Source organism: Cucurbita pepo, chromosome LG13 (assembly GCF_002806865.2).
Source record: "Cucurbita pepo subsp. pepo cultivar mu-cu-16 chromosome LG13, ASM280686v2, whole genome shotgun sequence".
NCBI classification, from domain to species: Eukaryota; Viridiplantae; Streptophyta; class Magnoliopsida; order Cucurbitales; family Cucurbitaceae; genus Cucurbita; species Cucurbita pepo.
In genome coordinates, this window is record NC_036650.1 from 5,493,744 (window position 1) to 5,517,277 (window position 23,534).

The 23,534-nt window shown below is 37.0% G+C and overlaps 5 protein-coding genes across 7 annotated transcripts; 2 read left to right on the forward strand and 3 right to left on the reverse strand.

The window, feature by feature from the left end:
- The first annotated feature begins 885 nt into the window (after positions 1-885).
- On the forward strand, positions 886-2,478 carry LOC111808913 (15.7 kDa heat shock protein, peroxisomal). The gene is made up of 2 exons (XM_023695151.1): positions 886-1,174; positions 2,026-2,478. Exons 1-2 carry the CDS (start codon positions 1,036-1,038, stop codon positions 2,310-2,312), a joined length of 426 nt encoding a protein of 141 aa, XP_023550919.1. The 5' UTR covers positions 886-1,035; the 3' UTR covers positions 2,313-2,478.
- A 522-nt stretch (positions 2,479-3,000) lies between these two features.
- On the reverse strand, positions 3,001-5,433 carry LOC111809085 (exocyst complex component EXO70B1-like). Its single transcript, XM_023695432.1, has one exon. It carries the CDS (start codon positions 5,275-5,277, stop codon positions 3,190-3,192), a length of 2,088 nt encoding a protein of 695 aa, XP_023551200.1. The 5' UTR covers positions 5,278-5,433; the 3' UTR covers positions 3,001-3,189.
- A 1,378-nt stretch (positions 5,434-6,811) lies between these two features.
- LOC111808143 lies at positions 6,812-12,722 on the forward strand. Of its 3 annotated transcripts, XM_023693956.1 has the most exons (8): positions 6,812-7,251; positions 9,090-9,252; positions 9,561-9,761; positions 9,839-10,084; positions 10,689-10,836; positions 11,010-11,250; positions 11,366-11,676; positions 12,476-12,722. In XM_023693956.1, the coding sequence occupies exons 1-8, from the start codon at positions 6,936-6,938 to the stop codon at positions 12,491-12,493; spliced, it is 1,644 nt and encodes a 547-aa protein (XP_023549724.1). In that variant the 5' UTR covers positions 6,812-6,935; the 3' UTR covers positions 12,494-12,722. The 3 variants fall into 3 exon arrangements, with proteins under 3 accessions (XP_023549724.1, XP_023549723.1, XP_023549725.1); XM_023693955.1 differs by lacking the exon at positions 12,476-12,722 and having other exon boundaries at positions 11,366-12,009; XM_023693957.1 differs by lacking the exon at positions 12,476-12,722 and having other exon boundaries at positions 7,128-7,214; positions 11,366-12,009.
- A 130-nt stretch (positions 12,723-12,852) lies between these two features.
- Positions 12,853-16,739, reverse strand: LOC111808142 (receptor protein kinase TMK1-like). Its single transcript, XM_023693954.1, has 2 exons — positions 14,140-16,739; positions 12,853-13,625 (listed from the first exon to the last, which is right to left on the reverse strand). The coding sequence occupies exons 1-2, from the start codon at positions 16,478-16,480 to the stop codon at positions 13,096-13,098; spliced, it is 2,871 nt and encodes a 956-aa protein (XP_023549722.1). The 5' UTR covers positions 16,481-16,739; the 3' UTR covers positions 12,853-13,095.
- A 4,116-nt stretch (positions 16,740-20,855) lies between these two features.
- On the reverse strand, positions 20,856-22,292 carry LOC111808221 (probable transcription factor KAN2; the record flags this gene model as incomplete). The annotated part of the gene is given in 4 exon segments (XM_023694068.1): positions 20,856-21,089; positions 21,174-21,219; positions 21,721-21,797; positions 21,876-22,292. Coding segments are annotated over 4 exon segments (551 nt in total), but the record flags the coding sequence as incomplete, so codon positions are not given.
- Between the last annotated feature and the right edge of the window lie 1,242 nt (positions 22,293-23,534).

Genomic DNA, 23,534 nt, shown 5'->3' on the forward strand with positions numbered 1-23,534 from the left:
GATTATTCTAATATCAATTTTGAGGATTTATTCTTATTTATTAATGGAAAGCAACGGTTTTACCGGTTACGCCAACTAATCCTTTATTGTTTTCCTACATTAAACTCATAAATACCTTTATTGTCGGTCGTAGTTTAGCGAATATTTTACGTGGGTCCGCTTGGACTATAATATGTACGAGTGTGAAAATCTCTTCCTAGTAGATGAGACTGACGACTACACGTAATGAGTTAAAACGGACAATATCTATTGATAATGGGCTTAGGCTATTACAAATAGTATCAGAGTTAGACACAGGGTGATGTGGTGCGCCAGCTATCCTTTTATGAATATGTGACGGGACAAAGAATTCATGAATGCAGTGAAACAAGCGAGTGAAGTATCCACGTTTCTTCTCACGTTTCTTTAAGACCTACTTCCCACGGTCTCACTGACTCTCGTGTTCTTTGCTTTCTTTGATTCATACACCTTTTTATTCTGCTATCAATTAAGTCTCCAATTCTCTATTTCCGCCAGTCGTCTGTTGTGGTACCGTTAACGTCTGACTTAATATCTCGTAGCATTATCACGACTAAATTCCTCTGTGGAGTCGCACGTTAATTAATCAAGAGAAAAATCGTGGGTATATAAGTGAGAGAAAATATATTTATCGGTATGTGGAGAGTCGTTATTCCGATAAAAAATTAAAAATTTCTTTATAAAATTAACATTAAACATGATTAATGCATAAATTCCAATAAAAATCGTACAAAAATTTGATTAATTCTTATTAGATAATTTCTAGATCATCAATTTTATAATAATATTTTCAAAATTATTATTCCATTTAGAGCTCGTATTGCACGTGGATGACACGTGAGGGATGATGTAGGAGAAGAGTCTAGAAAACAGTGGCAGATAAAATGATCGAAGGTCGGAAGGCTCTGGAGATCGTTTCAGTTTCCAGAGATTTTTAGTTTCGATCAGTTCCGTATATAAATACAATTTTGCCGCAGCTGCCGTCTGTGGAACTTCAATTCCTTGGGCTTGCTTTCAATGGCGAATGATCTCTTTGGATATCCTCTTCGGCGCTTCTTCTGGAGCCCGGCCGTGTTGCGGGGGCCGTCCGGTACCATTGCGCTCATGGATTGGCTCGAAACATCCAATGCTCACATCTTCAAGGTTGACGTTCCAGGTAACTTTTTCTTATTCTTTTTACTTTTCATTTCCGCTTGGCTTTGAATGCTGATTTACGCAATACGGCCTTGATTTGAGATGTGTGAAAGTTATGCCTCTGATGTCTATGCGGAATGGACGTTCTCTAGGTTTTGTGGATTTTTTTTCGTGTTGTTTTTTCTTTTGTTTGAGTTCTTTTCTTTTTCTTGGATTATTGACTTGTTTGGTTCATTCGGAGTGATTATAAACAACTTATTTACTCGGTTCAGTTGGAGGAATTGTTTTATTGTTTGGAGTTTAGATTCAATGTGCAATCAATCTTTTAGTTCAATGAGTTTGAACAGTGCTTCCTGTCTTGGATGATTGAATCGTCGTCGCCTATGAAACTTGTTGAAATCAATGAAAATTAAACACTGTTCGAGTTTAGACAAACATAGTACTTAATCGAGTGTTTATATATTTGGTTTCTTAAGGTGGATTAAATTTTAGTACATAGAAGAGAAAATCTCTGCAACGCTGGTACATATTTCTCCTGTTCAGCATTCCACACCTCATAAGATGAAATGTTGTGGCAAGTAACGGATGAATGGATGAATGAGCGTAGTACTTGAAAGTTTTCCTTGTACGTCTGAAGCTAGTATGTAGATCCTAGAGGGAAGAACAAAATGAAAAATGAAAATCTGGAGATTGTGCAAGGAAAATCACCAAGAGTTCATAGGGAACGAGTTCACAAGCTTTTGTAGGAGATTGTGCGAGCTTAACTCGAACATTTACAGACATCTCTTCACAAAATACATGTTTAGTTCATCACTCTCTTAAATTCTCTCTGTTTTTCTCCTCCATGCGTTACCTAATTTGAAATCTGCACAGGGTTCAGCAAGGACGAGATAACAGTACAGGTTGACGAGGCGAATGTTCTACACATTCAAGGAACGAGTGGTAAGGAGGAAGCTCATGGAAAGGAGGCAATCTGGCATTTGGCTGAAAGACAAACAGGGAAGAGGGGGTTTTCCAGGGAGATTGAACTGCCAGAAAACGTTAAGTTGGATAAAATCAAGGCGCAGGTTGAAGATGGGCTCCTCACCATTGTCGTCCCCAAAGATACAGCCCCAAGGCCATCAAAGGTCAGGAATATCAACATTACGAGCAAGCTTTGAGATCTGAAACTTGCAGGAATTCAACAATTTGCTGAATAATGCATTGATGATGTGTTGTTGTATCTGTCTGTTCATAAATAATGGGACGTTTTTTCCTATTGTGTTAGAGGTACACTTTTTCGACAAATATTATGATATAAAATATTCCTGATAATTGTTTTGAACATTTTTGTTTGATTTTTATAAATGTTTTTTTAAATTTTTATTATATTTCTTAGTTACTATTTTATTAAATCAAATTATTAATTATTAAAATATTAGAATCAATATTGCCTTGAGCAAACCTCACTCCAATCATAATATTTTAAATACAAAATTAATTTGAGTTTAGAACCAATAAAGCAAAATTGCTTATAGAAGAAAATGTAAGTGTTTTAATTCCAAACTAATTAAATAATTTTTTTAGAAAAGAAATGCACTTTGAAATTTTTTTTCTTCAACAATTCCAAACATGTCCCAACCAAGTTGACGTACAAAATCAAATATCATTTAGGTATATAAAAAAAAGAACAGAATTTGTAAATAAAACAATAAAAATCTATTGGGTGTGGTGGAGGGAAGGCCAACAACAAAAGAATTACATTGATTTGACAATTACAAGCAATCATTTGAAAAAACGAGAGGGGAAAAATGCAACATAAACAAAATTATAAAAAAAAAAAAAAAAAAAAAAAAAAAAGGNGGAAGAAGAATTTGCAACTGCTATTGCAATTTATCAGTTGCAATCTGCAGATTGAAGCTGAAACAACAGAATTAACCTCAGCAAGAAGAAGATGAAGAGGAAGATGAAGAAGAAGATGAAGAAGATGAAGAAGAAGAAGAAGAAGAGAGAAATGGTGTCTTGCCTTTTTCAAATTCGTTTCTGGGGCTTCGAGCTTTATGTTCTCCTTCTTGCCATGGAGGTTGGATTCCCGTCGAATAGTTCATCTATGTAGGTTTCTATGTCTTCAGGCTGAAGCTTAATGTATTTCTCTGTTTGTCTCCCCGGATCCAAGTACTGCGAAAACCGAGCCAGGAATGATCTGTACGCCGGAATCATCACCGCCGATATTGATACTCGGAGCTCCGACTGAAGCTGTTCGTCGCTTATGATCCACGAGCTCTGTGTTTTGTGAATCTCTTCGAACAGGGCGTTGAATCCTTTAAACCTCTCCTTCAGCACTGGCTTATTCACTTTCCCGTGCCAGGTCAAGCCCTCGTGGTTCAAATAACCCAATAATTTCCCCCACGTCTCTCTCTGGTAGTTCTTGTGGTATTGACGAAGATCCGAAGATCTCTTCCTGTACCACGTATCGCCTACCAGTTCGTGGATATCTGGAGATCCTTTGATCTTCTGCAAGATGTATCGACCGTTGTTCATCATGAAAATCGAACTCAGTGCTATGTCTCTGTATAGCTTTGATTTTGCTTCCAGATTTGAGTCCAGGAGCTCCATTACACGCATCAGTTCCACGGAGAATGGTGATTGATTGTCAGAGTTAGGGTTGTAAGTCGGTGCTTGTTCGCCTTCGTAACGTGGTCGACTTGTTGAATCGGCTCGCTCGATCTTTGCGTGTTCTTTGAATATCTGTTCCAGTGTGGTTCTGTACTCGCAAGCGTATTTCAAGTAGTTAATGGTGTATCGAGCCAATGGATGAACGGCGCCGCCTGGTACCGGGATTTTTCCGGTGTCCGCTCTGATCGAGTTTTCGAGATCGCAAAATATGCATATCGCCGCTTCGCCTAGACGAGTTCGAGTGGTTGCGATCTCTGTTCTGAGCTCCTCGGCGTATTCTTCTGGAAATAAGCTTTCCATTTTTGGGAGCATATCGCGAAGAGCTTCGTACATATCAAGAAGCTTGAACAACTTCTCGGCGGAGCGTTTCGTCATTGCAACACCTTCTGAGAAATTTAGCAGTTGAATCACAATGCCGTGAGTTAGGTTGTTGAACAGATTGGCGGAAATCTTAGGATGCGCTGAAAATATAGATTCGGCGAGATTCCGTTCGCCAGAGAACAAAACGATGGCGCATTGCTCGAAGGTTCTGATCCATGTGCCGATCTCACACTCCATTGATTCCCAGCTCATCTTCTGGATATCATCGATGCTGTGTTTCTCGAACCCTAGGTTCAACAAGGCCTCTTCGAATTTGTTTCTTCTCGCAACGATGTAGACATGGTAGCATTCCGATTCGTATCCCCCGGAAATCATTTGATTGGCGATTTTTTTCAAATAGCTCAAGATCTCGTTGGAGTAAACTGGAATCTGTTGATGATCGGGTTCAGCTTCTGGTACTGCACAACGATCTCCTTTCGTATCGTCAACATCCACATCTCTATTTTTGGATTCCTCGAGAAAGAACCTGAACTCTTCTTCTAAATAAGAAATCGCTCGCTGTTGAGTACTCCCTATGCGATTGATCAACGAATTCTTCTCCTCTTCCAATTTCATTTCGTGAATCGCAGTGTTCAGCTTCGATATCCGATCAACCGCTTCGAGAAACGACGACTCATCCTCCGGCACTCGACACTGTTTCTCCTTCGCATTCGATTCCGCGTTATTGTATTGCTCAATCTTCGCATCCACAAGATCCAAGAATTTGTCAATAAAGTGCGGAATCTCAACAGCGGAATCTTCCTCTCGATCACGAGAACCGTGAGGAGTTAACAGAAACTGATCGACATCCACAAGAATCGTATGGAGATTATACTGAAGATCCGGTTCATCCTCCTTCTTTTCCTCCTCATCCTCCTCCTTTTCCTTCTCCTCCTCCTCCTTTTGCGTCTCCTCCTCCTCCTTCTCCTGAGTCTCCAATTTCTCTGCAGATTTTACATCGTCGTCGGTTCCTACAGCAGCATCAGGATCAGGAACAGTAACATCGGCATCATCAGCGCCGTCCAATCGGGGGGCGTCATCATTGGTAGTGAAGCTAGTGGTCTTTTGAAGAAGGTGTTGATTCTCAGGCAGGTTCTTGTCCATCTCCATTGTCGTTGAACGTAGAACTTGGAAGAACGAAGAAAAATCGGAGAGATTCAAGAAAAGAGGTGGGAATTGTGAAGAAAATTGTCCATGCTATGGAAATTTTGTTTTTGTTTGATCATCTGGAGTGTGTGTGTGTGTTCTTTTTTTTTTTTTTTTTTTTTTTTTTTTTTTTTTTTTTTTNGAGAGAGCGGGAGTTTAGAGGAGTTCGGTTACTTGGCTCTGCAGGCCACGCCCTGATTCTGTGGTCGGACTTTCTGCTTCCCTTCAAAATCCCACTCCCTTTCTTTTAAATACAAATCTTGCCACGTGGCATTATCCCATCAAAGTTTATATATTCCAGTAAAAGATTAGGTTTTTTAATTTTTATTTTTTTTTTTTAAAAAATCTGAATTCTAATCAAGCTTTTTTGAAAATTCATTTAAATTTTCATATTATGTTACATATGTCGATTAATAAATTTATTATATATAATTTTGATTAAATTCTCAAATTTAGATGGTGAATTATTTAATTCACCTTGTCACAATCGCACTCTTGATGGCAGCGGACTTGCGATTTTGCAACACTCACTTTCCAACTACAAGTGAGCTAAGCCAATTCGTTATTGCCTCGCCTACAGCCAAGCGACGTATGCTCGATCTTCTGGCCTCAGTTTAAGAGAAGGTTTTAGAAAGCGAGGGTAGGGAGAAATTTTCGAAACAGAGATTTTTGAGAGATACGTTATATAAGCAAGAAAGAAAGTAACGACAACGACTCACAGTACATTACTTTGGGTAGGGAAATAATATAATGAACCCAATTGAAGGATAAATTTTCTTGAACTGGGTTGGTTCGAATTATTCAAATTTTTGTTCAACGGCAAAAATTATTTGCTTTTCTTTTTACAAATTTTAATTTCAATATATATTTTAGAAAATTATTTTGAAATGAGGTTGGGAGTAAATAATAGAAAAATAATTGGGAAATTAAATAAAAATAAAACTAAAATATGTATATATAATTGTATAATAAACAAATATATATATATATATATATATATATATTTAAAATTAATAATAAATTTGTATTGGTTCGATCCAGTCCGATCTATGTTTGAACATGTGAACCAACTTAATTTATAAAATTTTCATTTATTTGAACCTAGTCTAACTCAAATAAGTTCATATTCCTGCTAAGATCTCAAATAAGTTCATATTCCTGCTAAGATCGTGTGGGTTGGGTTGGGTTGATCGAGTTTTTCGAGTCAAAAAGTTTTTTAAACACCCCTACTAATAAATATATAAATTTTTAATTGTTAAATAGCACGTGATTTATGAAATAAAATTAAAAGTTTAAATATTTATTAAATATAAAATAGAAAAGTTTGGAAAAGTTTTGAATATCTAAGTAACTATGCCTAATTTATAAACAAAAACAATTACATCGTATTTACGGTGGTAAAATTATGCAGATGGTGGTGAAAATTTGATGGAGTGAAATTGTGAATTTATTATTTAATCCATTTGTAATTATTAGTTATTTATCTCCGATTTCTCCGCTGGGACACCAAGCTTTAAGCTTAATTGGGGGCACGGCAAAATTTCACAATGAGCTCCAATTCGCGTTTCTGTTTGGGAATGATGATCTGAATCTCCTGCAGCAGATCGTGAAGCAAAGGAAAAATGAGGCATGGTGGATCCAGGAGGAAGAGATCGTCATCGCTTGTACGATATGTCGTCGTTCTATGTGCTGTCGGTGCTGCAATTGGTTTTTTGATGCTCAATGTTCTTTTTAGGCTGGAATCCCGAGGATCAGAATTGAGGTCTGATCAGTTTGGTAATGGCGACGACGTTGAGGAAAGTTTTGCTCGGAGTGGAATCGAGGGAAGGCGGGGCTCCTGCGCGACGGTGGAGAAGATGGGAGAGGTCTTTAACGATGGTGTCTGGAAGGAAAGCCTGAGAGTAAGAACAATTATTCAAAATCACTTTTATTTGAATGGTAATGTTTCTTTATTTGCTTTTCTGACAACTGTCTGCACTCTCTTTGAATAATTAATAGTTACTAGAAATCAGTTCTTGTTTTGGTTTTTAGATCAGGTTAGTTGAGTGATGATTTTCATTTTCCATTTTTATAATCTCTTGATGTTCTATGGTGAGTGTAATGGCAGAAACAATTGAATTTATAATACTGATGACTTGGTGCTATTGAGTAAAAAAAAGGTTCTAGATCAAAAACAAAGGTATTTTGTCCAAACTCACTGATTTAATTGAGAATGTCATCTCTTTTACGAAAATAACATATGAATCTGCATGACTTCTTGCATCTTCTCTCAACCCCATTAGCTTCCCTCTCTGCCATTCTCACCATAATATTGATCTTTTGTCATGAAGATGGTACCCTGCATTTTATGAACGCGGGATTTCATGTTGGAAAGATGAGTGAAAATAGAGGAAAGTGGAAACAAAATGGAGGAATGTGGAAGAAAGAGGGAGTAAGTTGGGTAAAGTAGTTGAAAAAGGCAGTGGATGAAACTAGAGAATACCTTGGGCTTCCCAGATATAATTTGGAAGGTAAGAGTTCCTGAACAGAGTCGTTACTTTTTCACCTGGCTAGAAGTTTATAGGAAGATGGATGCCAATGGACTGGTGCAAAAGAAGGATTTTGGTCAACTTTTCCTTATATTCTAAGCCATGGGCCGTTTCTCGTTTCTTTTGCTTCATGATAGATCCAGCTTCTTATTAAATAAAATAAAATAAAAAATTTAGCAGAAGGGTGGAATGTCATTATCCTTCTTTCTCTGGCAGGTCGAAGAGACCATTTCACTTGGTCGGTGAGGGATAATAATACCATAACGATCATAGTATTAATACCATAACGATCATAGTATACGTGGTTAAAACTTCAATGTAATCATGATTCAATTTAGGTACCTTATGTGCATGCAGAATGGTCTGCCTGAACTGCTTTGAAATCGAGGTGGACTCAATGGTTGTGAGATCCCACATTGGTTGGAGAGGGAAATGAAGCATTCCTTATAATGGTGTGGAAACCTTTCCCTAGCAGATGCGTTTTGAAACCATGAGGCTGATGGCTATACGTAACGGGTCAAAGCGGACAATATTTGCTAGTGGTGGACTTGGGCTGTTACAAAGCAACTGTTAGGTCTATAATAAGGAAGATACCAATGGAGTAAATTGAAAATGAACCGCTGGCTGGTTTGGTTTAGTTCAATGTTAGAAGTTAATTGCTGCCGTCAGTTTACTATTTTGATTTATTGGCTAGTATAGTCAGTTGTAATTAATAGTCAACTTACTGGTTTCTTAAGTAGTCGGCTGTGTTAGTAAAAGAGACTGGCAGCCTTTAAACAAGTGAAATAGCTTTGTAACTGCTTCCAAACTTCCACTTGAGGACGTTTTGTGAAGCTAAGCAGTTGCAGCGAAGACCACAAACTGGAACTTCTTGAGTCTTGCGAGTTATGATGTACCTCCTGACAAAATAATACATAAGGGAGGAAACTCAAGTATGTATATTCGTTCTTTAGAATTAGAACAGGTCATCGGAAAATTAGTACTTGTCTGATGGTGTGCATATTTGCTCGAGTCCATGCTCTTTATTCAAATACAATTTAAAACTAATCTTCTTGATTGCCATATTTTGACTTTTGGTTTCATTAACTTCATAATACTATCATCTTCTTTTCGTTTTTATGGATGATTATGCGCGAACCATCTTGACGTTTCCTTCACTGTCAAATCTTCTGTCATAATTGTTTTCTGGTGGAAAACTTGTTAGCTTTTTGAGATCTACAAATGCTCACATAGTTAGTTTCATTTTAGGTGCTTCAAGAGTGCGACATCTTCCTCCTGAGCAGTTCTGCAAACATGGTTTTGTCATGGGCAAATCTTCAGAGGCAGGCTTTGGAAATGAGATGTACAAGATTCTAACTGCTGGAGCTTTAAGTATAATGCTGAACAGATCCTTGATTATTGGGCAAACCAGGCATGTTGATTCTATATCAAGTCTTTTTATTTCTACTTAAATATTGGTTTTGAATACTATAATTGCATTGAGTCGCTAGAAGCATTTATTGTCTATGATATGGTATGTAAAAACTCGTGGTGCATCTGGTATGGTATGGAAACTATGGCATATCTGTGAAATAGGTTTGTAGTCGTGCCTTGATAGCATGTGAACTTGAACTATTCTCTGTATGTTTTTTCTTTTTAACTTTTTCCTCCTAGTCATCTTTTTTTTTTTTCTTTAATTATCTATATTTACAGTAGTTATTCTATTACTAATATTTTCAGGGGCAAGTTTCCATTCGGGGACTACATATCTTATTCTGATATCTCGTTTACCTTGAAAGAAATCAAACATTTGTGGAGACTTAAAGGTTGTGTTAGGAAATTCAAAAGGCATTTGATCATGCGGATTGACGATTTTGAAAAGCCTGCACAGACAAATGTTCTTTGCAGTAATTGGAAGGAATGGGAGCATCCTATCATATGGTATGATTAACTTTCATTTTACATTAAACTGGTACTCATTTTGTACTTTGTTTATTATGCTGACTGGAGTGCATCAGGTTCCAAGGTACAACTGATGCTGTGGCTGCTCAATTTTTCTTGAAGAATGTACATCCTGCTATGAGGGCTGCTGCTTCTAATTTATTTGGACAGCCGGAGGTTTTAGAATCTAGACCTAATGTATTTGGAGAACTGATGAGAATTCTTATATCTCCTTCAAAGGATGTTGAAGAAGCAGTGCTCTCAGTCCTTAAAAGTGGGGCTGATCCTGATATTTCTTTGCACATGCGGATGCTTATGAATAGGTGGTTTTACTACTTAACTACTGTTGTTTCCTTCTCTCTCTACTGTTGCAATTCAGAGATCATTTTGATTTCATTAGCAATGAAGTTCGGAATATCACACATTGATCAATCAAAGAGATATTCAACAACTAAAAGAAAGATCGATTTTTGGGATCCTTCCTTTCTTCAAACGGAATGAACAGAGATAGAATCAGATTGATTCCCTAAATACTTTTCTAGATATTCCTCAATGTCCCGGCTATTCACGGAACGTAAGAAGCAGATGAATAATCATCTACTTTCGGAAGAAATTGAAGAATTTCTCGGAAATCTTATAAGATTTATTCGTTCTTTTTTCTCTGACAGATGGTCAGAACTTTATGAGTTCGAATCCTACTAAGAGATTCACTAGAGATCAGAAATTGTTGATTTCTTTTGTCCCTATTATCACTTTTGGGAAAATTTTCTAGTACTCTATGTTTAATGCTGATAAACCCCACATCATTCATAAAGATGCTTACGTGACAATTAATTAATGAGAGTAGTATCCAGACTACTCGGTATGTAAGAGAATTTCCCTCAATTTTGTAATCCTTCAACGGAGTAATGTGCATCTGTATTTCAGGTCCATCAGAGGTTTACAGGCCGCAGTGCAGTGCATCAGAAAAGCCATGCTTAATCTAACCACAGCCCCGAAACCCAGATTGGTTTTAGTATCTGATACTCCAGACTTTGTAAAAAGCATCATGCCTATCTTAGGCGAATTTGCAGAGGTAACTGCCTAATTGCACAATTTCATTTCATCGAATTGAGTCACTTCTGGACAATTGTTAGCCCCATTTTCAGATTACATGGTTAATGGAATAATTGATCGATTATAGCCTCCTAGATCTTTTGTACGCTTGTAAAAAAGATTGGACTAACTTCACTCGTAATTTGTTTTCAGGTTATTCATTTTGATTACGAACACTTTAGAGGAAACATCTCTGGAACGCATGATGAATTCCATAAATTGGATTTCAGAGTGAAGGACTGGGGGCCGTCACCAAGATGGGTTGCTTTTGTGGATTTCTTTCTTGCATCCCGTGCCAAGCATGCTGTTATATCTGGTGCTCACCGGCGTATAGGTACTACTTATGCTCAGCTAATCGCGGCACTGGCTGCAGCACACAATCTCGACAATCTCGGTATTGTAAAGAACTCTCTCAAATCATTTTACATGTTGGGTAACGTAGGAAAAGAATGATTTCCTTGAGGAACATCTGTTCAACTGTTTCTTACATAACATTTCAATGTGCTCAGGGAACAACTCTACTGGTTCAGACTTTTCATTTTTGAGTAGCTTCCAAAGTAATTTGTTGACAGAGGGTTTGAAGAACCAGGTTGGCTGGGGGCATATCTGGAACAGATTTGCAGGTCCTTTAAGCTGTCCTGGCCAGCCTAATCAGTGTGCCTTAACCCCTCTTCTCCCTCCGGCATGGTGGGATGGACCTTGGCAATCTCCCATTCCACGAGATATTAAAAGAATGGAAAATTATGGAGTTCATTTATCGAGCTCCGGCATTGTTGATGAAGACAGCCTACGATCATTCTGTAATGCAAAGAAGAATGTTGTGAGGACTATCCCTTTCATACTATAGTCATTTTATGCTTCTGTTTGTCATGTAAAGTCTAACATAGTTCCTTTTACTGTTCCCAAACAGTGCTTATTTAGTCAACTTTGGCACAGTCCAGGAATTTGTTTCTGTTAAATCAAATGGCCCAATAAATTTATTGGGCCATTTGATTTACAAAACAAATTTTTATTTGCCACAAAGAATGTCCCAGTCCATTTTCAGTCGGTACCATTGGATCAAATAGGTATAAACCGACATTTCCTGTTTTACCCCGCCAGTGAACAGCTGAGTTGAAAAGTGTGCATATACGATGGAAAGATTATCATATTACACCTTTTTTTACCTACAAACGTTCATGAATGAAACTCACAAATTCCTGCCGTCCCTCCCTTAGTCGGCCAAAACCATTTGACCGTAGGCAGAAGTTTAGATCAAATTGGTACATTCATTATGTGGATGCGGAAAATTTTTGGTTCTTGCCAGAGATAGCCTGTGAAGGAAAAGGAATGTTTGTTGAGATGACAGGTATCATCACTTAAGTATTGGCTTTAATAGTTAGATGCTCTAGTTAGTTCCAAGGAACATGTCTTGAACTATTAGTAGTGGATGATATTGAGTGGTTGGATTGTACTTGTTCTTGGATCTTATCTTACCTCGAGAAGGTTATGATTGCCTCCAAAGAAAGATGGCGCGAGACTTACACTGTTGAGCAATAATTTGGTCCTAGATCCAAGTTGTATAAGACCCAAATATAAATTAGGTTGCTGACAGAGGCTTTTTTTAGTGGATTCTGCAGGAGATATGGTGTTTTTAAGCATGCAAATATCTTTGGTCGTTGAGAAAAGGTGTGTATGATTGAGAATCAACTGTTGCTCAAGTTGTGATTGTTTGCCTTGTATATATGTACATTGTGGAAAAATACATAGGAAATGGCAGTGACTTTTGTGATCTAGTAAAGGAGGGCAAGAAAATGGCTGGTTTCCCCGCATAAGGTAACAAGTATCCACCATGCATTTGGGCACTAGTTGACCGTGCTTGAAACGTGTCCAAGAATGTTTTGAGCTTATATTTCTAACATCATTTTGAATACTTTCAGGTCATTTGTTCTTGAGTAATTTGGATGTAGAACCAAATTTACTCTTGGAGACTAAAGAACAAGAATGGAGCTTTTAATTCTAACAAAGTGCACCCAAAATCTTTTACAGTTAAAGGGATAAATCTAAATATCCCTTTTCCCCATCTTTTCAGTCTTTTCTGGTTCAAAACACTAATACACATTCATACTGAGACACATTAGAAATTTGGAGGAATATGAAGGGTCGAGAACAATTACATATAAACACTGTTTTGCAAGAGAAGTAAATGAGAATAACTTGCAAAACCATAGATGACCTTTTACACTAGAAATAGTTTTTTTTATCTCCCATCTGCAGATGTGAAAGATTCTGCAAATCCATATGGTCGTGTTGGTATGCTGGTCTGAGTGTTGTCAAAGCTGGGAAGAAGGGACGACGATGATGATTCCATCTGACTTTTACCTTCATAAGCCTGCCATTTCTTGAGAGCTTGAGGCAACGACATCTCGAGGTCAATGCCATATATATCTTCAGAGTTCTGGTCAGTTGGTTTCCAAAACTCAACAAGAGATGACAATACATTGACTGTGTGACCCATATCTGGCCTTTGATATGGCTCCCGAGCACAACAATGACCTGCCAACTCAGCCACGGTGTTGATGCTGGCGAATGTTTCTTCAGTGAGATCAATGGTCGGATCAATGGCCTTGTGGAAGGAGTCCTTGTTGATTTGCATCCGACGGAACCAAGTTACGAGATGCATGCTCTCCTCAGGCTGGCTCTCGTCGAGTGCCTTTCTCCCAGTGATTAGCTCCATTAGAATCACACCAAAGCTGAATACATCAACTTTGGTTGTTACTCGACCGGTAACTGCAGAACAGGTCTTTTATGTTAGTATTGAATCATTGCAAATGTGGGCTCAAAGAACCCTAACTAGATAGAGAATCTCAGAATCTTGAAGGATCAATGGCTGTATGAAAGCCAAGACACAAACTATAAGCTTCTTGACTTAATGCACTGTCTACTTTTCATGCATAAACACAAAAATGGCAGATAAATATCAGTAGTTTTGGATGCTGAGTCGTAGCTGCAAGCAAAAAAGTTTGATCCATTGGCCGTTCACTTCTCTTCTACCTGCTGCTACACATCAGTTGATCTTTCTATCTTGAGGAGGTACGTTCTAAGTTCTATTCTAAGTTCTAACTAAGCCATGGAAGAAGATTTACTTTGTATGTTTAAAATCGTACATTGAAGGTTTTTTCTTTTTTTGACAGTCACATACCGGCGTTTCGTTCTATAACCGTGATAGAAAATTGCAGTCAAGCTATATTTACAGAACGCAAGAGGCAAAGAAAGTCGATGAAAGAAATTTAAAGGCAAGTACCTGCATATTCTGGTGCCAAATATCCGAAGGTCCCGGCGATCCTCGTTTCGATAGAACCCTTACCTTCAGGAGCTAGACGCACAAGACCAAAGTCTGCAACCTTAGCTCTCATATCATCTCCAAGAAGAATGTTTGAAGGCTTTAAATCTCTATGTATAAAGCTTTGATGAGCCAAACCATGAAGATACTCAACTGCCCTTGCAACATCCAATGCAATGGTCAACCTCTTTGTCCATTCCAAAGGTTTTAATCCTTCTTCTGGCCAGTTGAAAAGATGCCTGCTAAGTGTGCCTTGAGGCATATACTCATAGACGAGAAGCTTCTCGTTTCCGTCCAAGCAGTATCCGAGAAGGGCGACGAGATGTCGGTGCCGAACTTTTGTCAAAACTGCAATTTCGGACTTGAACTCTGTAAGTCCTTTGCCTTTAATGACACCTGATTCCATTCTCTTCACTGCAATCTTCGTCCCGTCGTGCAATTCTCCTTTGTAGACGGTTCCGAATCCTCCCTGTCCCAAAATGTTCTCTTCACTGAAATTGTTGGTGACGTTTTTCAATACCTGAATTGAAATCACCATATTCCCTGCTTCAACCATTTGAATATCACCAGCCTCACTGCTAGCACCATACTGTGTTTCACTAATTGCACCTACACTAACACTCGATCCAGCAACCGTGATCTTTACACTCTCATTATTGGAACCTGAATGCCGTGGATGAACAACCATAGCGTTCGGGCTTTGCACCTGGCTAAATCGTTTCTGCTTCATTTTATACACACACAAAACCACCAACCCAATCAAGAAAAGAACAAATACACCACCAACTACAGAAAGCACAATGACTCCAACCATGGAACTAGGTTTCTTCTCCCCGTCCTCCGAGTTTCCACCACCATTAGAACCCGCTCCCTTCGTCCCAGGTGAACTTCCAGTCGATGGACCACCATTCGAAGAAGAATCACCCTTTTCTTTTCCAATATCAGGATTACCATTAGTGCTTATCATTACATTACTCCTAAACTTAGGGATCTTCCCAAAAAGTTGATTGTTTGAAACATCCAACTCAGTTAGAAACGGAAGGGTTGTAAGCTCCTCAGGAATAGAGCCTGTGAGGTTATTATTAGCAAGAACCAATCTTTCCAGCCCCTTAAGAGAAGCAAACTCTGGAGAAATCACACCAGAAAGCCCCATTTTCTGAAAGTTTATGATGGTTATGCTCTGATTCCTGCAAGAAATTCCAATCCACTCAGCACATGGATCATTCCCCTTCCAATTCTCTGCAAATCTCTGAGGATAACCCATAAATTTCACAATGGAAAGCAATGTATTCACTCGTGAATCACACTCCCCAGGATCTGTCAAACAAAAGCTGTTGGAACCATTAGTCATATCCACAGCAACCCCTGTTTTAAACAGAGGAATTGGACCCTGAAGCAAGTTATTAGTCAAATTCACCACTTTCAAGGACTCAGAATTCACCAAAGAACTTGGAACAGGGCCTGTAAACTTGTTATCTCTCAAACTCAACACCTGCAAATCCTTCAACCTTGAAAAATCCGGTAAGGGACCCGAAAACGAGTTCGAATGCAACCAAACTTCACTCAAGGAAGTCACATTCTGCAAAACATCAATACTCCCACTAAGCTTATCAACACTCTTTTGTCCATTAACCCACAGAGACTCTAATTGAGACCCTGAGAAGCTAGAAGGAAGACCCCCTTCAAGGTTATTAAAAGCAAGATGCAAATTAGTCAGCCCTGGAATGTCCTCACCGCCAAGAAACTCCGGAATCCGACCGGAAACATTTGCAGAGTTAGCCGAGAAGTTCTGTAGAGTGGAAGCATTTCGAAGACTCGCCGGAATCTCCCAAGCCGAAAAGGGGTTGTCGTCGATCTCAACAGCCTGAAGAGAGCTCATTCCGGCGAAGAAATCAGGCGGAATGGAAGTAAACTGGTTCCCACTAAGCAAAATCACTTGCAAAGAGCTCAATCCACTCAAGGTGGGCAAAGGGCCAGAGATTTTGTTCCATTGGAGCTCTAATCGCTCTAAAGCAGTGAGGTTTTGGAGATTGGAAGGGAGCGTACCTTGGAGATTTTGGCGACCGATTTGGATCCGAGTGACTCGATTATCGTCGGAGCAGAGGACATGGTTCCATTTACAAGGGTTGGGGTCCAACCAGCCAAGGGATTCAGATGGGTTTAGGCTCTGTTTGAGAGCCAGCATTACAGGAGCATCAGGGGTTAGCTCTTGGGGGTGTGCAGGGAGGAAGATGGAGAAGAGGGGTAAGAGATTTAGGAGGAGAAAATGGTTGTTTCTTCCCAACTGGGTTTTCTTCCCCATAGAGAAAGAGGAACAGAGGGTGCGAGAGAGAGAGAGAGAAAGAGAGAGAGGGAAATGGGAGGAGGATGGATTAGAAGAGCATAGCTGGGAAGCCTTCCTGGTGGAGAAGAAGGTGGGACGTAGTAGTTTCAGAAGAAGAAGAAGAAGAATAGTAACTCAAAATCTCCATTAATGGGAGAATTTTTTAAAATTTAATTGGATCCCCCATTATAAATTAGGATTAGAAATTCTAAAATTATAATTTTGTTTTAGAGAGATGGGGATTATTACTTATGGGGCAAAGTGATGGGTGGCAGAAATGAAGGGGGGAAGCACATGGTGGGGTGTGTGTGTGTGTGTGTGTGGGGACCATTAGCTGTCAGAAAAACAAAAGAAAAAAAAAAAAAGGCTGGAACCCAAGTTGGTCTGGTCTGGTCTGGTCTGGTCTGGTTCGGTTGCTGCTCTGCTTCTGTCTCTTCAATTGCATTGGATCCTTTTTCTTTTAAATCAACCTTTTCTGAATTTCTTTTTATTCTTTTTTTCCTTTAGGAATAAAAACTTCTCTCTAGCAAACACGTATTAAATAAATTCAAGGAGATCGAGATAAAAAGTTCGAAAAAGATAATATCTGCTAGCATTAAATTTGGATCGTTACATAAATCAAGCTTTTGTTCATTTTTTGAAGTTATTTTTTCTTTTAAACAGTGAGATCCCATTGGTTGAGGAGGGGAATGAAACATCGTAAGAGAGTGTGTGTAAACTTCTTTTTAGCATTTTAAAAACCAAAGAATTCTCACTCTTTTTTTCCATCAAGAACGTTTTATATAACTTTTAGACTCCCGAATTTGGAGTATCCTACTTTCACGCAATTTACCGGGTTCAACAAGCAATTGATATCTCATGATCCTCATGATCAAGGTGTAGTACTACAATCGAAAGATGGTGAAAGAAAAAATCTCTATTTATCGGAGTTTCTTCCTATACCTATGAATTTCATTGGACCCAGAAAGGATATAGAATCTTTAGCTCTCCAAATATCAATAGGTTGATTGTTTCGCTCCGGTATCTTCCAAAAGGAAGGAGAAGCCGGACAATATTGGCTAGCCGTTTTGGGCACTTGCATAAATCAAGTTTTTCTTTATTTTTTATTCATTTATCTTTAAAAACAAGCTTTTCTTCATTTTCTTTTCTTTAAAATCAAGATTTTCTTCATTTTTTTTTGAGTTTTTATTATTATTATTATTATTATTTATGCTGAAACTAAACAACTGTCTCTGCCTCCTTTTTGTTGTTTTTTAGTTTTTTCCAGCTTCTCCTCTCAGTCAATCTACCTGTCTTGGTCTCCCCTCTTTTTCTGTCCAACAAAATATTATTATTAATAATAATAAATATAAATATAATAATAATAAATATAATAAGAGTCTTGAAAATGGATATTATTTTATAATATTTTTTTCATCGCCAAGTGGATATCATATTTAAGTAAATTATGTTATTCTCATGGAAAATATACAAATTTATGATTTTATTCCAAATTAATCAAACCTTTACAAATTATTACACTTAGTATTAGAATTTCATGTGACATTTGTTAAGCTAATGTAATTTTGTATATTTATTTTCAAATAATTTACTCCACACAAATATTTGTTGTAAATATCACATGTATTACTGTGATATCCTTTTCTACCTCTTTGTTTTTCTTTTTAAATTTTTGTGATTCTCTTTTAGAACCTTTTTACGGGATAACCTTTTCACTCGTGTTAGGTAAGAATTGATCTTTTTTTTTTTTTTTTTTTTTTTTTTTTTTTTTTTTTTTTTTTTTTTNTCTTTTAGAACCTTTTTACGGGATAACCTTTTCACTCGTGTTAGGTAAGAATTGATCTTTTTTTTTTTTCTTTTTTTTTTTTATTATGTTCGCAGATTCATTTACAGCCTTTGAGACTAGAGAGAGATATTTACAGTTTATTAATCATCATGGTTAGTTTGTCTCGTATTATTTGTTTGAAGGTTAATGTGGGTCCCCGACATTGTCATCTATACCAAATAAACTGGATTTTAGTCAAATCAGTCTCTATAATTATAACAAGATCTATAGAATTCATTTGACTATTTGATATGTAATAAAATTGTCGACAAATGTATTAGTAGTTTTAGTTGGAGATTCTCTTAAAAAAATCAAGTACGTCATTCTTTTGGGGACCAATAGAAAATATCATTTTGTGTCTGATTGAGACAACACTATAAAAGCTAACATTGAGTGTGTTCCAACTTTAACGCCATGTAATTTGTAAATATTTTAATATGTTGAATATAAATAAAGTAAATCATGATAACAAATTTAACTATAAATCCATCTTTCTCTATTACCAAGCTAATGTGAGTGAATTACAAATTCTTGCTTTCGAAATCTTGTCATCTATTTAAAATAGGTGACATTTAGTTACTAATCCAACTGTAAAGGGTTAAAGTAATAATTACATGAGTAAAACAAATTTTTATATCAATAATGTGTGGAATATTAGTCACGGTTGAGTGAGAGTAATCTTAATCGAAAATTAATTAATTAATTAAAGACGTTAATCAATCAAAATCAAATTTAAATTACGAATGGAAGCTTATAATATATTAGAATTAATTCAAATGATGGGTGGGTTGGAGACATGACCCATAAAATGGGGCATGTTGAGTCTAGGTTTGGGCATGTGACCTATGGTATTTAATATTTATAAAGGAGTGAGAGATCTACCTCACCTTTTTTTGGCCCTTGCTCGGGTCCAAACTGTTCGATAGATTCCCTTGTATTACATACTGGTTCATCCAGAGGGGAATTATATTGTAACAGTTCAGGCCCACCGCTAGCAGATATTGTCCTTTTTGGGCTTCTCCTCAAAGTTTTAATACGCATTTACTAAGAAGAGGTTTTCATACCCTTAAAAGAAATGTTTCGTTCCCCTCTTCAACCGATGTGGAATCTCACATATATATCCTTCCGTTCCTTTCTTAAGATTCGAGTTTCACATTTAGGTTTTTCACCTTTTATTGGTTGACAACATGTCTCGACAACACGTTTGTAATGGAATAGTACATACATTTTTTTTACTAATGACAACATGTCTCGACAACACGTTTGTAATGGAATAGTACATACATTTTTTTTTTTTTTGACTTTTTCCAACACTTTTTTATGTAAGAAAAAAAATTAGTGTTCTGAGACATAGTCGAGTAAAAATGCACTTTACTTTAGAGTGGTCACTCGACTCTCCACAATGGTATGATATTGTCCACTTTGAGCATAAGCTCTCATGGCTTTACTTTGGGCTTCCCCAAAAGGCCACGTACCAATGGAGTTAATATTCCTCAGTTATAAACCCATGATCTTCCACTAAATTAACCAATGTGGGACACTCACTCCCAATAAACCTCAACACACTCATCTTAAGGTATGATAAACAAATATGTCATATGATGAACACGTGATGTCACGAGGTACATGATGGCCCGATCGTAAGCTATCATGTTAAATGCATGTGCCATACTTGCATGTATAATTTGTCTCCCACTCTTCTAGCTCGACTCGACCACGTGGGTCGTATACGGAGTAAATTGGATAGTACTAGAGGGGCCTTAGAGGTATTTATTTCTTATCCACTTTTTTAGCTCTTTCAAATAATAATGATAACGGTAAATAATTTGACGTAACATTTATTTACCTTATTCCATTTCTTTTTAACCATTCAATCCACAATTCATCCACCAACTGCTTTAGAGTTCGCTGTCAAACGTGTCAAAACAAGATTTTTTTTACCTTATTTACCCTTTTGTTTTTACTGTTTGAATAAGGCTTACTAATTAAAGTGTAGGAGTTCCGATTAGAGTAAAAAGATTTTTTTAAACAGGTTGGGTCGGTAGAGAAAAGGATGGAGTCGATTAGACTCGACGACCGAAAAAAGCAAGATGAAATCAGGATTTTGCCAAAAAAGAAGCAACACTAAAGATACTATAACCGATCATCATCGAAAAACAAGAATCTTTCTAAATCACTTTGTTTTGGTGCTCGTACCTGCATATGGAAGTCTAGCATTCTAGAGTCCGACAGTACTACATTTTCAAAGGACCACCATGATGATCCCTTATCGACATTTGAAAAGCCATTTCAAAATAGACTAGAAACTACTCTAAGTAATTTAAATATGTGCTTATTCGTCGTTCTATAATCTATTTGTAACGTTTAATTAAGATTCCAATTTCGGTATATATTTTAAAAAATTACCTTTCAAATAGTTAAAAATTGTTTATAAGAGGCCGTGGAAATAAATAATAAAAAAAATAATTATGAAATAAAATAAATATAAATTATTTATTCATAAAATTTTCATTTATTTGATTGGACGTTATTAAATTTTTAAATCACAATAAATCTAATTTGGGCAACGACTCTCCCAATTTAATCAACATTGAAACATAACAATTCACCTCGTAGAATTCATAGAGCAAAGAGGACTCTTAGAGCAACCATAGCCCATGTCCCCTCGAGTCGAAAGGAGTCATAGGTTTCCATCTACTGTGGCATTCCCCATTGAAGCTAAGGACGCATATCATCCTCGAGAGAGTCGAAGCTACTCTCCGACTAACCTTTAAACACATTAGAACTCAGTCAACTTAAACTTTTAGATCTATAAATAAATCTCGAATGAGGCAGGTGAGTAATTACGTGGAGAAGCTGGAGGCTTGTGGGTCGTCTTATGAGCGCGGAACATCTACAAAAAGAAGTCATTGAGAAAAAAATATGGATACCCATTTGCTTTTCTTAGCTTATAAAAGCTGAAAATTAAAGAGAAAGAGCTTAAGGATTCATAATTATAATTATCATGTAGAAAGTTGTATTATGATCATGATTTCAATAAATAAATAAATAAATATATATATATATATATATAAATATCTAACTTTCTCAAAAATAATTTTTAACGATCTTTAAATAAATATAATGAAATGTTTAACATTCTAACCATTAACATTTTATTTTTATTAAAAATAAAAAATTAAATAAATGATTCTCACGACAGGAATCCCTATCCAATTTTATAGTTGAATTGAGTTAGATTAAAAATCTTACCGCTTAAACAATCAAATTGAGTTTTAAAAAATGTCGAAAATCGATCGGACCAACCTCACGAACACAGGAGTGGAAAGCATACTCGCCGAGCTTAGTTTGAATTTAATATACTAAATTAGAAAGGAGAAAAGAAAAAGAAAACCTGTAAATGGCTTTTGACGTGAGCCAATGTTAGATCCTTCACATCCATGAGCTCTAGAACTGATTTAGGCGTAGCTCCTAACACAACATAACATGAAAGCAAATTAGAAGGAAAAAACAGAAGATTTGAAAATGAAGCTTAAAAAGTAGTACTACTTTCATGGCCGCCAAGAAGCTCAACAGCATGAACAAACTGAGCATGGAGGCTCCTCGTCCACCGCATCCTCGGCGCCCTCACGCCTCGTCCTCTCGCCCCCGTTGACGACCGGCCAGCGTTCAGCTGGTACCGGAAGCTAGAGATGTTCGAGTACGAGATTGAAGAAGAAGGAGAAGGCATTTGTTTGGAGTGTTTCCAAGAGAAAGATGAAGGATTATTGGGATGAATTGGGAAGCCATGAATTTGGTTGAAGAGGCCATGATGATCTTCAGAAGGTGGAAGATGATGATCCAAAAGCCAAACCCAATTAGTTATTTGATTGAATTTATGAGCCCCAAGAACTCCATTGGAGGTTTCAATAGAGGTAGGGAAGGTTGAATTAATGGGAGGACTAATTTGAAGAGAAAGATCAAGAAAAGAAGAAGAAGAAGAAGAAGAAGAAGTAGACTGAGTATTGGGCATCTTTAAGGTTTGTTGTGGAAAGAAGTTCATGCAGAAAGTAAAGAAAGGGAAGGGCTCTCCAATGGGGAATGATCAGAATAGGGTATTAAATTGGAGGGAATTTTCAAAGGATTGTCGGTCGAATCCAATTATTTATGAATGAGGTAAGATCTGATACTGAATAATTTGATTAACAATGCGACAATTACTCTTCTTTTTTTTTTCTTCACTTTTTTCGTGAATGGTAAGTGTGATATGAAAACTATACTACGAAAATACTAGAAATGGAGGAGAGGGTGTGGAAACCTTTCTCTAACCAACGCATTTAAAAAATGTTGAGGGTAACTCGAAAGAAAAGGTTTAAATAAGACAATATTTACTAACGGTAGGCTTCGACCGTAATAATATATTTTACGTGAAAGAAGAAGAAGAGCAACAGAGTCTTTGGGTCGTTGTCAGTGATCTCTGTGGTCGCCCAAAGGAAGATAAATGCTTCAATTTGGCAGTTTGCTGAGATATGTATGGTCCATAATTAATGTGCATGGGATACATTTTTTTGCAGGTCTTCTTACCAAATTCCATCTCCCATAAGCATTTCCATTGAGTTGAAAGGGTAGGTAGATTTGGGAGTTAGAATCCCGTTTGGAGAATTAAGAGTGGGAGAGAGATTTTTCCGATCGCCTAAACGGGACTAAAACTAATTTTTATTAAATGGAGTATAGTATATCTTAGTTAAGTATATACCTTCCACCAGAAAGTTAAAAGTTTAAATTTATGAGATTGAAGTAAAAAAATGTTAGATTTTATAACCTAATCAGCCTAAAAGGAAAGGCAAGATCAAAATAGAAGGGTAAAAAAAAATTACTGTGGAAAAGTTAAATTTTTAATCACGAGACACTTTATCATATATTTCGTACGAACCCATGACTTATAATGAATCAACTAAGAAGTCAACAATTCACATTTTGCTAAATTAAAAATAATGAATTTATAACTAAAGCAATGAATATTTGTCAGAGATATGAGAAATATGACAATTACCTCTCTAAATTTTAAGATTTACCTTTATTTGGTCTCAAAATTTTCAATTTTACATCTAATTTTCAGAACACAAACACAAGAATTTGATGTATTTGAACCCCTCAGCCTTGCAATCAAATCAAACGCCACTTCAACCAATCAAATTGTCATCATACAAAGGGAAAAAAGCTTCATCT